At 40.0% G+C, this 12,933-nt stretch overlaps 1 protein-coding gene across 1 annotated transcript in view; it reads left to right on the forward strand.

The window, feature by feature from the left end:
- Positions 1-11,948, forward strand: part of LOC124612479 (cyclin-dependent kinase 9) — a 49,477-nt gene extending 37,529 nt beyond the window's left edge. Inside the window, exon 7 of the mRNA XM_047140712.1 lies at positions 10,620-11,948. Coding sequence (XP_046996668.1) covers positions 10,620-10,940 — 321 coding nt within the window. The 3' untranslated portion in view covers positions 10,941-11,948. The remainder of the gene's footprint in view (positions 1-10,619) is intronic.
- The last annotated feature ends 985 nt before the right edge of the window (positions 11,949-12,933 follow it).

Genomic DNA, 12,933 nt, shown 5'->3' on the forward strand with positions numbered 1-12,933 from the left:
GTTTTAACGTCATTATTTCTTCGTCAGACAATTGTTAGCCTCATTTTCATAATCTGCCGCCACAAAACCACACCTTTTAATACATTTACACGCAGTTTTTTCGAAATTTTCCTGAATTTCTCCACCCTTTAATGTGTTTTGGTGCAACACAACCACCTAACCTTTGTGCACATCGTTGTCTACCAACCCAAGTTCCAAAGGTGTGTGTGTGTGTGTGTGTGTGTGTGTGTGTGTGTGTGTGTGTGTGTGTGTGTGTCAGTCACATCATCTGGTGTGTGGTGAATAGCAATCTGTCCTTTTAATAATATTGTTGTTATTCTATCCTGAATTTTCCATTGATACATTTAGGGTATGTAGGTCCTTTTGAGACAGTTTCTTCTTCTTACTGTATTTACTCGAATCTAAGCCGCACTTTTTTCCAGTTTTTGTAATCCATAAAACCGCCTGCGGCTTAGAATCGAGTGCAAAGTAATCAGAAGTTCTGAAAAATGTTGGTAGGTGCTGCCACAACTAACTTCTGTCGTCGAATATATATGGCGCTACGCAGGCGTACTTTGCAGGCACAAAGATAAATACTGGCACCAAAACCTCTGCGTCAATAAATAAATTTTAAAAAAAAGGTGGAAGACGAGCTTTTTTCTCCGCCTCGAGTTTCGACCACTGCATTTTCATACATTATCCAACGAAGTAAATACAAATTCCGTATTGTTCATCTTTGAATGTAGCAGCATTGCAATGTACTATGAAAATCCGACTGGCGAGACTGTTTGGGATGTGTGTCAATATGGCCAACTCTGCGTTCTGAATTTTTTTCTACCTGTGAGAAGAGATGGTTGCTATTAGGAACTTTTATGAATTGTGAATCACATGCAGTATTCTCTTCACCGTAAGAATAATACGAATATAAACATTTTGCCATGTATTCTTTCGTGTTTGCTGCTATCTCATTTAAATCCTGTCTGCCTAATAAACTACGAAACTAGAGTGAGACAACAGCAAACATGGAAGAATATACATATCATGTCATGTTTATATTCGTATTATTCTTGTGCCTAATAGTGATACAGTCAGAAATGAAGCACGGCAATTGACTAGATTTTTAAATCTAAGAGGACTCTAATTTCTGTGCAGAATGTAATGTACTAAAGAGGCGTCTGCAAAGATTTTCAAACGGAGAAAATTTTTCGCTAAACTCTCGTTCACATCTTCTATCATACGCAGTCTATTATTTGCTTCTTGTTGATCATTATAAAAAAAGCAGCAGTGCCATGCCGTGAACGGCGACAGGCCGTAAACACTCATTATCAGACTGCGACAAACATTGCATAACACAGTACAGTAATGCATTTTCAGCTTTGAGTGACGCAAACATCTATAACAAAGAGAACGACACTTATCAGATCAAAGAAAAATAAGCAATCAATTCAAACAGACGAAGCACGTGAAAAAGGAAGGGTACCCGTATAAATACGAACGGAGCGCCTGACGCATAGCGATGGCTACCTGGTAAGGCTTAACTGCTAAGCTTACGACTCGAACCAAACTACTGTAGCTGTATTGTCATTCATTCGACCTAAATTGTGTCTCATATTACAGTGGACCAACTTTGTTTTGATTTGGAGGCGTGGCCTAAAACTTTTCTCTCCCCTTGAATTTCTTGTCTCAAATTTCAGGTGCGGCTTAGATTTGGGAAATTATTTTTTTTTCCTCGATTTTGCGTCTCATTTTTCAGGTGCGGCTTAGATTCGAGGGCGGCTTAGATTCGAGTAAATACGTTATTCAAAATGTTTACTTTGTGTTCGTAGAGAGACATCATCTGCATAGCAAAACTTTTTATATGCTATTTTCAGCGTGTCGCTTGTATATGTTAATAAAGGAACAGCTAACACTACTTTGTCTTACCATCTTAAATGATTTATTTGAACATTTTCCTACAGTGTTTTTGAATGGGCGATTTTATTTATTTACTTTTTAAACACAGCATAGTTTCCAGTTGTTGGGTGAGCTTAGCACATCTTATGGTTCATTTCAGCTAAAGCAGTAGTCTCTTTAGTCATGCAGTATCATAGGTTGCATTTAAATCAGCAAAAGCAGTACATGTTTCCTGGTGTCTTTTGAAGCCAATTTCAATAAACAAAGTTCGAGCAAAGAAATGCTCACAACTACTTCAGTTTGTTGGAGTAGTCTGCTCTGGGGTTCCTGTGACATCAGTAAATGTATGTACTCTGTTGTAAGTTAACCTTTTTTATAGTTCATAACATATACTGAGCAGAGTGAAACGGAAATAATGTGCTGTGTTGGTGGTAGGTTTTCTAGTTTGAGCTGTTGGTGGTTGAACTATTTTAAATTGCTGTGGGATTCTTGTGGCATTAAAAAGATGAGACTAGATTTTGTGAGCCCCCTTCTAGCTCGCAGGCCCAGATTAGTGATAAATTCGGGACAAATTTCATCATTTCCTACAGCCTTTTTCAGTTGGAGTGTTTTTATTTCTATATTCATCTCATCTCTAGTGAAGGAACAGTGAAGATCTTGGTCTTTGTTTAGCTCTTTGTCAACATCCTCCATTCTTCATGATACTCTGTTGGGTCTGCAGCCAGATGGTACAACATCTAGACACATTTCTGTGGTCCATCTGGCCACCATCTTCACATGAAAGTGTTGTTTGCTAATTTTGCCAGAACTTATTCATACTGTGAATGGTGACCTTTGTAAATGTTGCAGAAGTCCAACATGCATGCATTGGAAATTGCTGCTGCTGCACTGGAACACAAGCAAAAGTACAATGCTCCAGTGCTGAAAACTGGAAAAACCAAGGAATCAGTATAGAGTGCCTCTGTCGGCAATTTTTAATACCAGATAAAGTGGGGTTCCAAATTTTATGATGGTCATCCAGAAACTAAGGAACACCCAGCCCTGATCCCCAACCACTGTCATCGCAAGTGTGCCAGTTAGCTCCTACCCCCATCTCAAGCCGGCCAGAGTGGCCGTGCAGTTCTAGGCGCTACAATCTGGAACTGAGCGACCGCTACGGTCGCAGGTTCGAATCCTGGCTCGGGCATGGCTGTGTGTGATGTCCTTAGGTTAGTTAGGTTTAATTAGTTCTAAGTTCTAGGCGACTGATGGCCTCAGAAGTTGAGTCGCATAGTGCTCAGAGCCATTTGAACTCCATCTCAGTGTGAGCCAAGCTTTGTTTCTGAGCATTCAGGCCCCTTTTTTTTCCCTAACCTTTCGAAATAATGGCGCCCATTAAACAGCTTGCCAGATGTGGGAAGTATATGGTGTCATTACTCTTCTGAATGCACAAAATGTTTGGCCTTTCAAAATTTATAGGCAAGTAAAGATGATTTATGGTGACAGTGCAATGACTGGGTCTTCAGTGATGTGGAATGTTGGCAAAAGTGTTTCTTGATTCATGACAATGCAGGATCTTGTGCAGCAGCTCAAACACAGCAAGAACTTAAATTTCTTAGCGGGAAATTTCCGGGCATCCTCCTTGCAGCCCTGATTTGGTACTACTGATTTTCACTTACTCCTGAAACTAAAGGAATTTTTGGGTGGGAAACAGTTAACAAATGATCAAGACCTCAAGCAAGCAGTGGCATTCTGGATCGAATCTTTACAGCTTGAGTAGTACAGCATGAGAATTGAAAAATTGGTGCCTTGTTACAATAAATGCCGTTACAGTTACGATGACGACACTGAAAAGTGGCGAGGTATTCTAACTTTGTAAATAAAGTTTTGTATTGATATGTCTTTAATTTAATTCTTTATTTTATGGATGACTCTCATACTTGAACAGGTAACCAGTGTCTGTTTTAATGTCCGCCAGTCTAATTTAATTTGTTTCCTTTTAAAACACAATCTTAAGAGCGAGGCACATTGGCAACTATTTGTCTCATCATTCAACATTGTTTGTTCCTCAGAAAGGCAGTTCTTTGCCATCACAGATTTCTCAGACTGCAACAGTCACATGTCATTACAGTGCTCAACACTTCTGTTGTGAATGGTGTGCATGGTTTGGTTAGTTTCCCACAATGGCAAGGGATTTTGTAAATGCTGGGCTTCCTCATTTCTAGATAATCTTTTAACAAGTCATGGGGTGCTCTAATATTGGCTAGCAGCCAAAATAACATTTTTGATTTTATCTTTCTAAAATCCTTTCTATCTTTCAAGGTACTCTCCCAGCATACGGCAAAAAGCCACCAATGTACATGCAGTGTTTATTTGTTCTGGCAAAGGTCCAAACTCAGACATACCTTTTTGTCGGAATAGTTGTTCAGCTCAAGATGTTCCAGCTCTTGTCACGCTTTCTGTGTGCGATTAGCATAAATGCTCTTTGTCAATGCCCACAGGATTCCCTTGCTTTTGTATTGACAACTTGTAGCATGTAGGTACCAGTCTGAGTGTGTCTTTCAATTAACGTTGTGTCCAAGATTCCCATTGTCCTTTATGTGAGCCATACTTTTGGAAATGGAAGCTTTCCGTCCTTCAGACTTCCATTGTGAACTTGCTACTGTGATGAAGGCAATTACAGTGATCTACTTAACGGTTCAGAGCGGTTATTCCATGTGGCCACACCATAAACATATCATCAGCATACCTCTAAAAAAACAGGTAAGATTTAAAAATACCACCCTCATCTCCCTGTCTCCAGAATCTTACATAAACAAATTGGTAATGGGTGGGGGGAGGGGGTAGTGGACTTCTCATAGCCACTCTGTCAGTTTGTTTAAAATATTTGTCATTGAATAAAAAATATCTTGATGTCAGCATAAGGTGGCAAAATTTTGTCATTTCCGTGTTTAGTTTTTCACTAATTAACATAAAGGGTTTTTAAAGAGAAACCCAGGTAAAAGGAGACACCACATCAAAGCTCGCAAGCAAATCCGAGGGACCAAGAGACAAAGACTTCAACAGTTGGATAAAAATTGCAGAATTAGAAATATGGTGCTCACATGCACCTGCACTTGGAGGTTTCTTCATGTATGTCAGCATTATATTGGGAATGGATAGATTGTTGCTCTTGGACACTGTCAGACTTGGCACACAGGAGTGCAGTCACTAGGTACTCTTCAGAAATTCAACTTCTTTGCCACTGACCTACAATATTCGATGAAGATACCTGTGATGGATCATGATTAACCTCGTGAGTAAAGAATAGGATGACATCATGTTGTCAGTTTTGCTCTATGCCTAGGAGTCTTCCCACCACTGAATTTATTTGCTCAGTGGAGCAAGTAGTGTTCAGCTTTCCTGAGGACTGAGCAGAAATTGAGATCAGGCAAGAGGTTTTGCTTACACCAAATTGGGCTTTGTCCCTGTGGTGTAATCTCCCCTCTGTTGAAACATTGCTGAATGAATTAAACAGAAGACAGTTTCACCCTCAAAGAAGAGTTTGTTGTCAAGTGATGGGTTTAAAAAAAAATCTTTGCCCTGATGCTGTTGTTCCACTGAGTTATACTGTTTGCTGATAGTTCATAAAGGAGGGGTTCGACTACATCCCATTGTAACTTGATGCACCCACTTGAACCCACATGCAAAAAAGTGATGGTAGGCAATGAAATTTGGTGGAAATGTGTAGGATGCTGAAGAGAAATAACAAATAAACCACTGGAAGAAACATTTTAATTTCAGTGTGAGAGGATAACTGTTGCTAATTCCGTACGCTGTTTACAATCCAGCTATCAAATATCACACGCTGTCTTGAGCAACCGCATCTGCAACAGCCTGGAACTGCACTAGAGACACAATTCCATAATTGTTCAAGCACTTGTTGAGAAGTGGATCACGGAATGTTCTGTTGTGATGACAAAGCTCGTGCACTGCTTGAAGATCATACATTGTATCCAACATTCTCAGCTAAGGCAACAGTAACTTCAACAATTTGTGGTGAGATTACCTGTTGGTCTTTCCCAGCAGCAGTTCTGAATTGTGTTCTTCAGCCCCAAGCTCTCTGTATTCGTTTTATGCGTCAATACTTGCGAAGATGAGCAGGACTATTGCTGTTGTTTTGATAAAACAGCTTTTCGAGTAAAGCCCTGTCAGCTTGCCCAGACCCATATTGACTGACTGCAACTGTAATGCATACTGATGCTTGTTTCAACCCTACGTCACTGTACCAATGCCGGCGCATAGCTCAGTCCTACACTAACACTACTAACAACACAGTCCAGCAGTGCACAGCCTGAACATCATTCCTGTGAAGTTTGATAACTGTACAGTAAATAGTTTTCTGTCTGCACTGGGTGAAGTAGGGAAAGTTTAATTATACCACCCCATATTTTTGTCGTTTGACATGAAAAACCAAATGGAATTCTTATTGTATCCAGTTCACTAGATTTTCCCATTTTTCATTATTTATTGCAAATCCCAAGATACTGTGCTGACTGTTGAAATCTCCAATATAACTCCTGGACAGTTAAGAGCTAGTAGGAGAGGGCTCTGGAGTGTTATAGTTTGTGGTTTGTGTACGGACATTATTGCAACTTAACTATTTCAATTCTGACAATTTCAGTAGTTAGTTACTTTATATTCCTCTTTTGTGACAAGCATAAATTAGAGGGCCATGTATACAGGGTTATTCATAATAATTCCAGGGCCTTAGAAGACAGGTATGCAAAAACTAAGACATACAGAATAATGACAAACATCAATGGATAGGTTATCTCTTCGAGTTTAAATTTGTAGGGTGCACTGTGATGTAGCTGCAGAGCAGACCACTAGGGGCAGGGACTACAGAGCATAGCCTATAATGGAGCAGTGTGTGGAAGGGACGATCTAATACCAGATGATTGGGTAAAAGCTTTGACAGACAGAAGAATCCATTCCATGAGACTGGCTCCTCATTTGGTGTGAAGGAAACAAGTGAACTGGAACAGTGGGGCAGTCAGTGCTCTCTCTCTCTCTCTCTCTCTCTCTCTCTCTCTCTCTCTGTGTGTGTGTCTGTGTGTGTGTGTGTGTGTGTGTGTGAGAGAGAGAGAGAGAGAGAGAGAGAGAGAGAGAGAGAGATATATATCATGCGCCCAAAGAAATTGACAACGACCATACCAGCGTACTGACAACTTGGGACAGTGTGCTTTGTTCTGATTTTTGTAATGACTTGCAGCAGCAGCTGTTGCTGGTGAATATGGTTTTGTACAGAGGTTGGTTTTGATGTTTCTACATTTCATGTGTACTCTGAAAATGTAAATCATTATAATGTGCATGTTTGGGGCACAGAACATCCATAAGAGACTGTGGAACATATTTGTGATACATCTGAAGTTAACATTTTCTCTCTCTTCCATGTCCTCTGCAAAAAGTTTATAGACCAAATTTCTTTTTGGAGAAAATGACTGGTTGTGTGTACATGGACGTTCTACAGCAGCGGCTTGTGCCACAATTACAGCAAGATAGTAGAGACTTCATTTTGCAAGAAGATGGTACTCCAGCACACTTTCAAATGTTTGTGAGTTTGTGATTACCTCAATGTTGAACTGCCTGTATTGGATTGGACATGCTTCTCATCATGACTCTCCTCCTCTGCAGTGGCTCCCATAGTCACTGTGTGCCCTGCCTCAACTGTCACTTAATTTGTAAGAGTTACAAAGAAGAATAATCAATGCGATCTTTGACATGGCATGTTGAGATGTTTATGGCAAGAGTATTAATGTTTGCCATGTTACAGATTGTATCCACATAGAGCACCTGCAACATGAGCTAAAAACTTGGAGAGAAGCTCTGTTCTGTAATGTGGTGTATTTTCTGTATGACTTGTAGTTTTTGTGCAATTTTCCTCTGAAATCTCGGAGGTACTCATGAGTAACCCTGTATTGGATACAATGTAAGCTGTGAGATTGTATTGTGCAGGGTGTATACGGCCTGAGACAACTGGGAAAGACCTGGAAATTTTTTAAATTGTCATAGTTTTGAGTTAAATTTTTGTAATTTTGACTGGTAAAAAATGATACTCTAACAAAGAATTTTACTTTAGACTACTACTCCAGAATAATAATGGAGCAGTGAAACATAAACGAGAGAATAACACCAAAAGGAAACTTCAGTCGCAAAGAAAATGCACCGTTCACAACAGCAACAGACAGTGCCTACACAAGTGTCTGCCAACAGCAAAATATGTCAGACAGTGAAATACTTCATTACAACAAACTGCTTTCAATGTTCATGTCGCCATAGCAGTTTACATTTCTAACAGGTCGTGGGAAAATGTTGTGAATAGTGATTTGAGAAGCACTACTTTGAAAGTAAATTTACGTTTACACAAGAGGAATTACATTACACGTGAGAATGTGCAATGAATTTCTTAAATCAAAACTTAACACTTCAAGGACGAGCCACTTAGAAAAATTTAGAGCCCAGAAGACCAGCCATTTATGCCATTATTTAAAAGCTTACTGGCGCACTTGTGTTTGATATATCTCAAAGGATAACAAATGCTAAAAAAGAGAGTTCCAAGGTTAGCTGTCCATATTTATTTTAGTTCTTTCATAGATACAAATTATGTAAAAACGACGACAAAAAGTATAATTATCCTTCAAAAAACAGTGCGAAGTAAGTTCTTGAGTAGTTTCACCCATAATTGGCTTTTCTATGGAAAACGAAACGTATATTCAGCCATGTAACCCATGATTTTTCCATGCAGGGTAGTGAAATTTATAATTGTGCTTGTCAGAAATATTCAGCTGCTGCAGTTCAAACTGTTTTCCTAGGATCCTGCCTAACCACACAAAAAAAAGCAAAAAATTGTTTATAGTGTAGGAAGTTCTATGCTGGTGTATAAAACCTTCACCAGTCAAGGAATTGGCTAGTTTTACAGTTCCAATGGAACATATATTGTCATTTAATTCGGAAAAAGCACTTTTTTCCTGTCTGCATGTACACCCTTTCATGGAACTTTTGCTTTGACAGTGAGTTGTTATAGTGCTACATGTGATTCTGTGATAAATTCTGTGCTGTGATCCATGGGTAACTGCTCAAATGTTAACTCTTGCTTTTGTTCATTCCTTCAATGTTCAATTGTACAAGACTATTTTCTTTGTGGGGGGGCACCAAATATTAGTGTAATGGTGGCTGCTATTCTCATGTCTCCCCCCTCCCCCAGCTCTCAGGCTAAGGGGAAAATATAGTGTAGTCTGATGTTTTTCTTTCAAGAAAATGATTTAAAAGTCTAATAGCATAGGCACATAGGGAACACACACGACACAGATCTGTAAGTCCATGGTATTGGTGATCAGTTGAGAAAACTGTCCTGAAACACGTGCTACAAAACGCCACTGTTTCCTGCGCATGTACCCTGACGTCAATACGGGATATGATCACCATGCACATGTACACAGGTTGCACAACGGGTTGACATATTCCAGATCAGGTGGTCGAGCAGCTGCTGGGGTATAGCCTCCCATTCTTGCACCAGTGCCTGTCGGAGCTCCTGAAGTGTCCTAAGAGGTGTGAAGATGTGCAGCGATACGTTGACCAACAGCATCCCAGACGTGCTTGATGGGGTTTAGGTCTGGAGAACAGGCAGGCCACTCCATTTGCCTGGTATCTTCTGTTTCAAGGTACACCTCCTCAATGGCAGCTCGGTGGGGCAGTGTGCTATCATCCATCAGGAGGAAGATGGGACACACTGCACCCCTGAAAAGGCGGACATACTGGTGCAAAATGACGTCCTGATACACCTGACCTGTTACAGTTCCTCTGTCAAAGACATGCAGGGGTGTACGTGCACCAATCATAATCCCACACCACACCATCAAACCATGACCTCCATACAGGTCCCTTTCAAGGACATTAAGGGGTTGGTATCTGGTTCATGCCAGATCTAACACGGTGAGAATCACTGTTCAGACTCTACTTGGACTCATCTGTGAGCATAACCTGGGACCACTGTTCCAATGACCGTGCACTGTGTTCTTGACACCAGGCTTTACGGGCTTTCCTGTGACCAGGGGTAAGTGTAATGTACCTTGCAGGTCTCCAGGGCGAATAAACCATGTCTGTTTAGTTGTCTGTTAACTGTGTGTCTGGAGACAGCTGTTCCAGTGGCTGCGGTAAGGTCCCAAGCAAGGCTACCTGCAGTACTCCATGACCGTATGCGGGCACTGAAAGTGAGAAATCGGTCTTCTTGTGGTGTTGTACACTGTGGACATCCCTTACTGTAGTGCCTGGACACGTTTCCTGTCTGCTGGAATTGTTGCCATAATCTTAAGATCACACTTTGTGGCACACGGAGGGCCTGTGCTATGACCTGCTGTGTTTGACCAGCCTCCAGTCGCCCTATTATTCTACCCTTCATAACATCATCAATATGTGTTCTTTGAGTCATTTTCAACACACAGTCAGCATTAGCACGTCTGAAAACATCTGCACACTTACTCACTGCACCGTACTCTGACATGCACCAACACACCTCTGCGTAAATGAACTGCTGCCAGTGCCACTGTGTGATGATGACCGGAGGTCAAATACACCACATGGTCATATCTTGAGGTGATTTAAACCTGCAAACCGCCCACTAGAGCATTGTTTCACCATGTATCAGCATTATTATTAATTTATAAGCATGAATGTATATATTTTGCGTGCAGGCTGTAGCTGTTTTAAATGTACCATGTGTGTTACAGGTGAAGGAACGACTAAGGCCGTATGTAAAGGACCCATATGCGTGTGACCTCCTGGATAAACTGTTAGTGCTTGATCCATCTAAGAGGTACGATTCAGACTCGGCCCTCAACCACGATTTCTTCTGGACTGATCCAATGCCGTGTGATCTTTCCAAAATGTTGGCACAACATACACAGAGCATGTTTGAGTACTTGGCACCACCACGACGGCAGGGGCACATGCGGCCGCACCACCATCATCAAGGTGTCACGGGAGCAGCAGGAATGGCTGCAAAGTCTTCGGCATCTATGGACAGTGGATATCAAGATCGTGTGTTTTGAAGGACACATTTTCACTGTGCTGTAGTCCTCAATTTGTTTTCCATTATAATGGCAATTTTGTTGCGCTGTATAAACTGTGTACAGTGCTTCTTGTGTTCAGTTGTATAGAATTTCTATATGGCTATGCCATTACTGTATGTGATGTGACAGTGTCTCAAAAACATTAGACTCAACTATTCAGACTTTGTTAAGTTGCATCGTTCCAGCTTAAGGCCATATGCCTTTTCGGAAACAACTAAAATGCAATTTAACTAGAATGCTCTTGTAGATATAATCAAAGGTGCTCTGTGGTATCACAGTTGTACATAAAATTCCTATAATTTTTGTAGGTTAGGTACAGTGTAGCAAGGATACAATAATACATTCCTTGTAAGTATGTTGCATTCTTTGACTATCCATTCATTGGATTGATAAACGAGCTTTTTCACTCTGTGACTGAAGTTAGTTTGTAATTTATGCTATCACGGACTATATTCCCTATTAATCAGTGATATCACAGTGATGTCGTTACTGAGTGGTATTGGTGATGAAGGGGTCAGGTGAGGCAAATTACACATCAGAAGTACAAGAATTGTAATTTTTGTATCAACAAAAAGCAGTGAGATCTCAGAGATCCTTGTGTAGTAGACTATTTATTCAAATGTACATAACTGACAAAAACTATGTAAGAGGTTCTAATCATTTGCCACTACACATATTCTTAAATGTGTATGATTACTGTTATGCAGGTGACATATGCAAGGAATATTGAAGGGGGGAAAAAAACCACATTGTAAGTCCACCAATTTCAGGGAATGGAGAAATATTGTAAATACATAGAACAACATTTTCTTCATATCATTGGATAACCTCATCTTGTGTGCCTTTTCTTATTTGTTATTGTTTATCTGTTTTGTTACTGAAATTGCTCATGAGTGAGATACGGCACTTGCCATTAATTGGTAAGAATTTACTGAGTTCCATGAACTTAACTGCCATGAAGTTTATAAATATGTATGAAATGATATTAAATGAATGTTTAAAAAATTGTATTTTGTTCTAATGTTCTTTCTCCCTTTTTAGTATGTAAGTAAACCATAAATCTCCATGACCCCACCATTGCAGTAGAAATGTGTGGAGTATGCATTTTGTGTTACTGAATACATAACTGTGAGTTGCAACTTCACTGCTGGAAATAGGAGAAATGCTGGTTATGCAGTATCAGTATTATCTCCCCCCCCCCCCCCCTTCCCCAATGATTTACTGATTTCAATGAATGTCATCTGCTCCAGGGGTTTTGTTTGACTTGAGTCTTTCAGTACTCCATCCAATTCTTCTTGTATTATCACATATCCCACCTCACCTCTTTCTATAATATAGCATTAAAGTTTTTTCACTTGCATAGCTCTCAGATCTATTCCACCCATCTTTGTCTTCTCTGCACTTTGTTTATTAGTGGGTTGCTATCTGAGGTCTTCTCTATAAAGATTTCTTTAATACATGCATACATTCATATATATATATATATATATATATATATATATATATATATATATATATATATATATATATATATATGCAGATAGCATCAATCTTTTCTAGAGTCATGCATGCTTCTACAGCTTTGCATTTCATCTGTAGCCATTTGTGATTAGCTATTTTCTGTCAGTCTCATTTTTTATACATCTGCATCTCCTATAGCCTCCTTAACTGCTACATTCTTATATTTTCTTCTTTATGTATCTACCATGTTATCCAAGGATTTGAACTGGGCTGTTTTTCAGCCTATTCATTTCTTTGCTGCCTTCTCCTTCTCTTGTACATGGTCCAGGCATATTGTGACCACTGCCTATGTTCGATGTCAATGTACAATGACCATTCAGATGGTAGGTGGCAGTGGAGGATACGTAAAGTGTGTTGGGGGACACGGAAAACAATGCAGTTGCTATAATGTGGAAACAGAGCACTTTATCTTAAATACAAAGGGATGTGATCTAGGGCTTTAGGGCCAAGG

The sequence above is a fragment of the Schistocerca americana genome, chromosome 4 (genome assembly GCF_021461395.2).
Source record: "Schistocerca americana isolate TAMUIC-IGC-003095 chromosome 4, iqSchAmer2.1, whole genome shotgun sequence".
Classification (NCBI taxonomy): domain Eukaryota; kingdom Metazoa; phylum Arthropoda; class Insecta; order Orthoptera; family Acrididae; genus Schistocerca; species Schistocerca americana.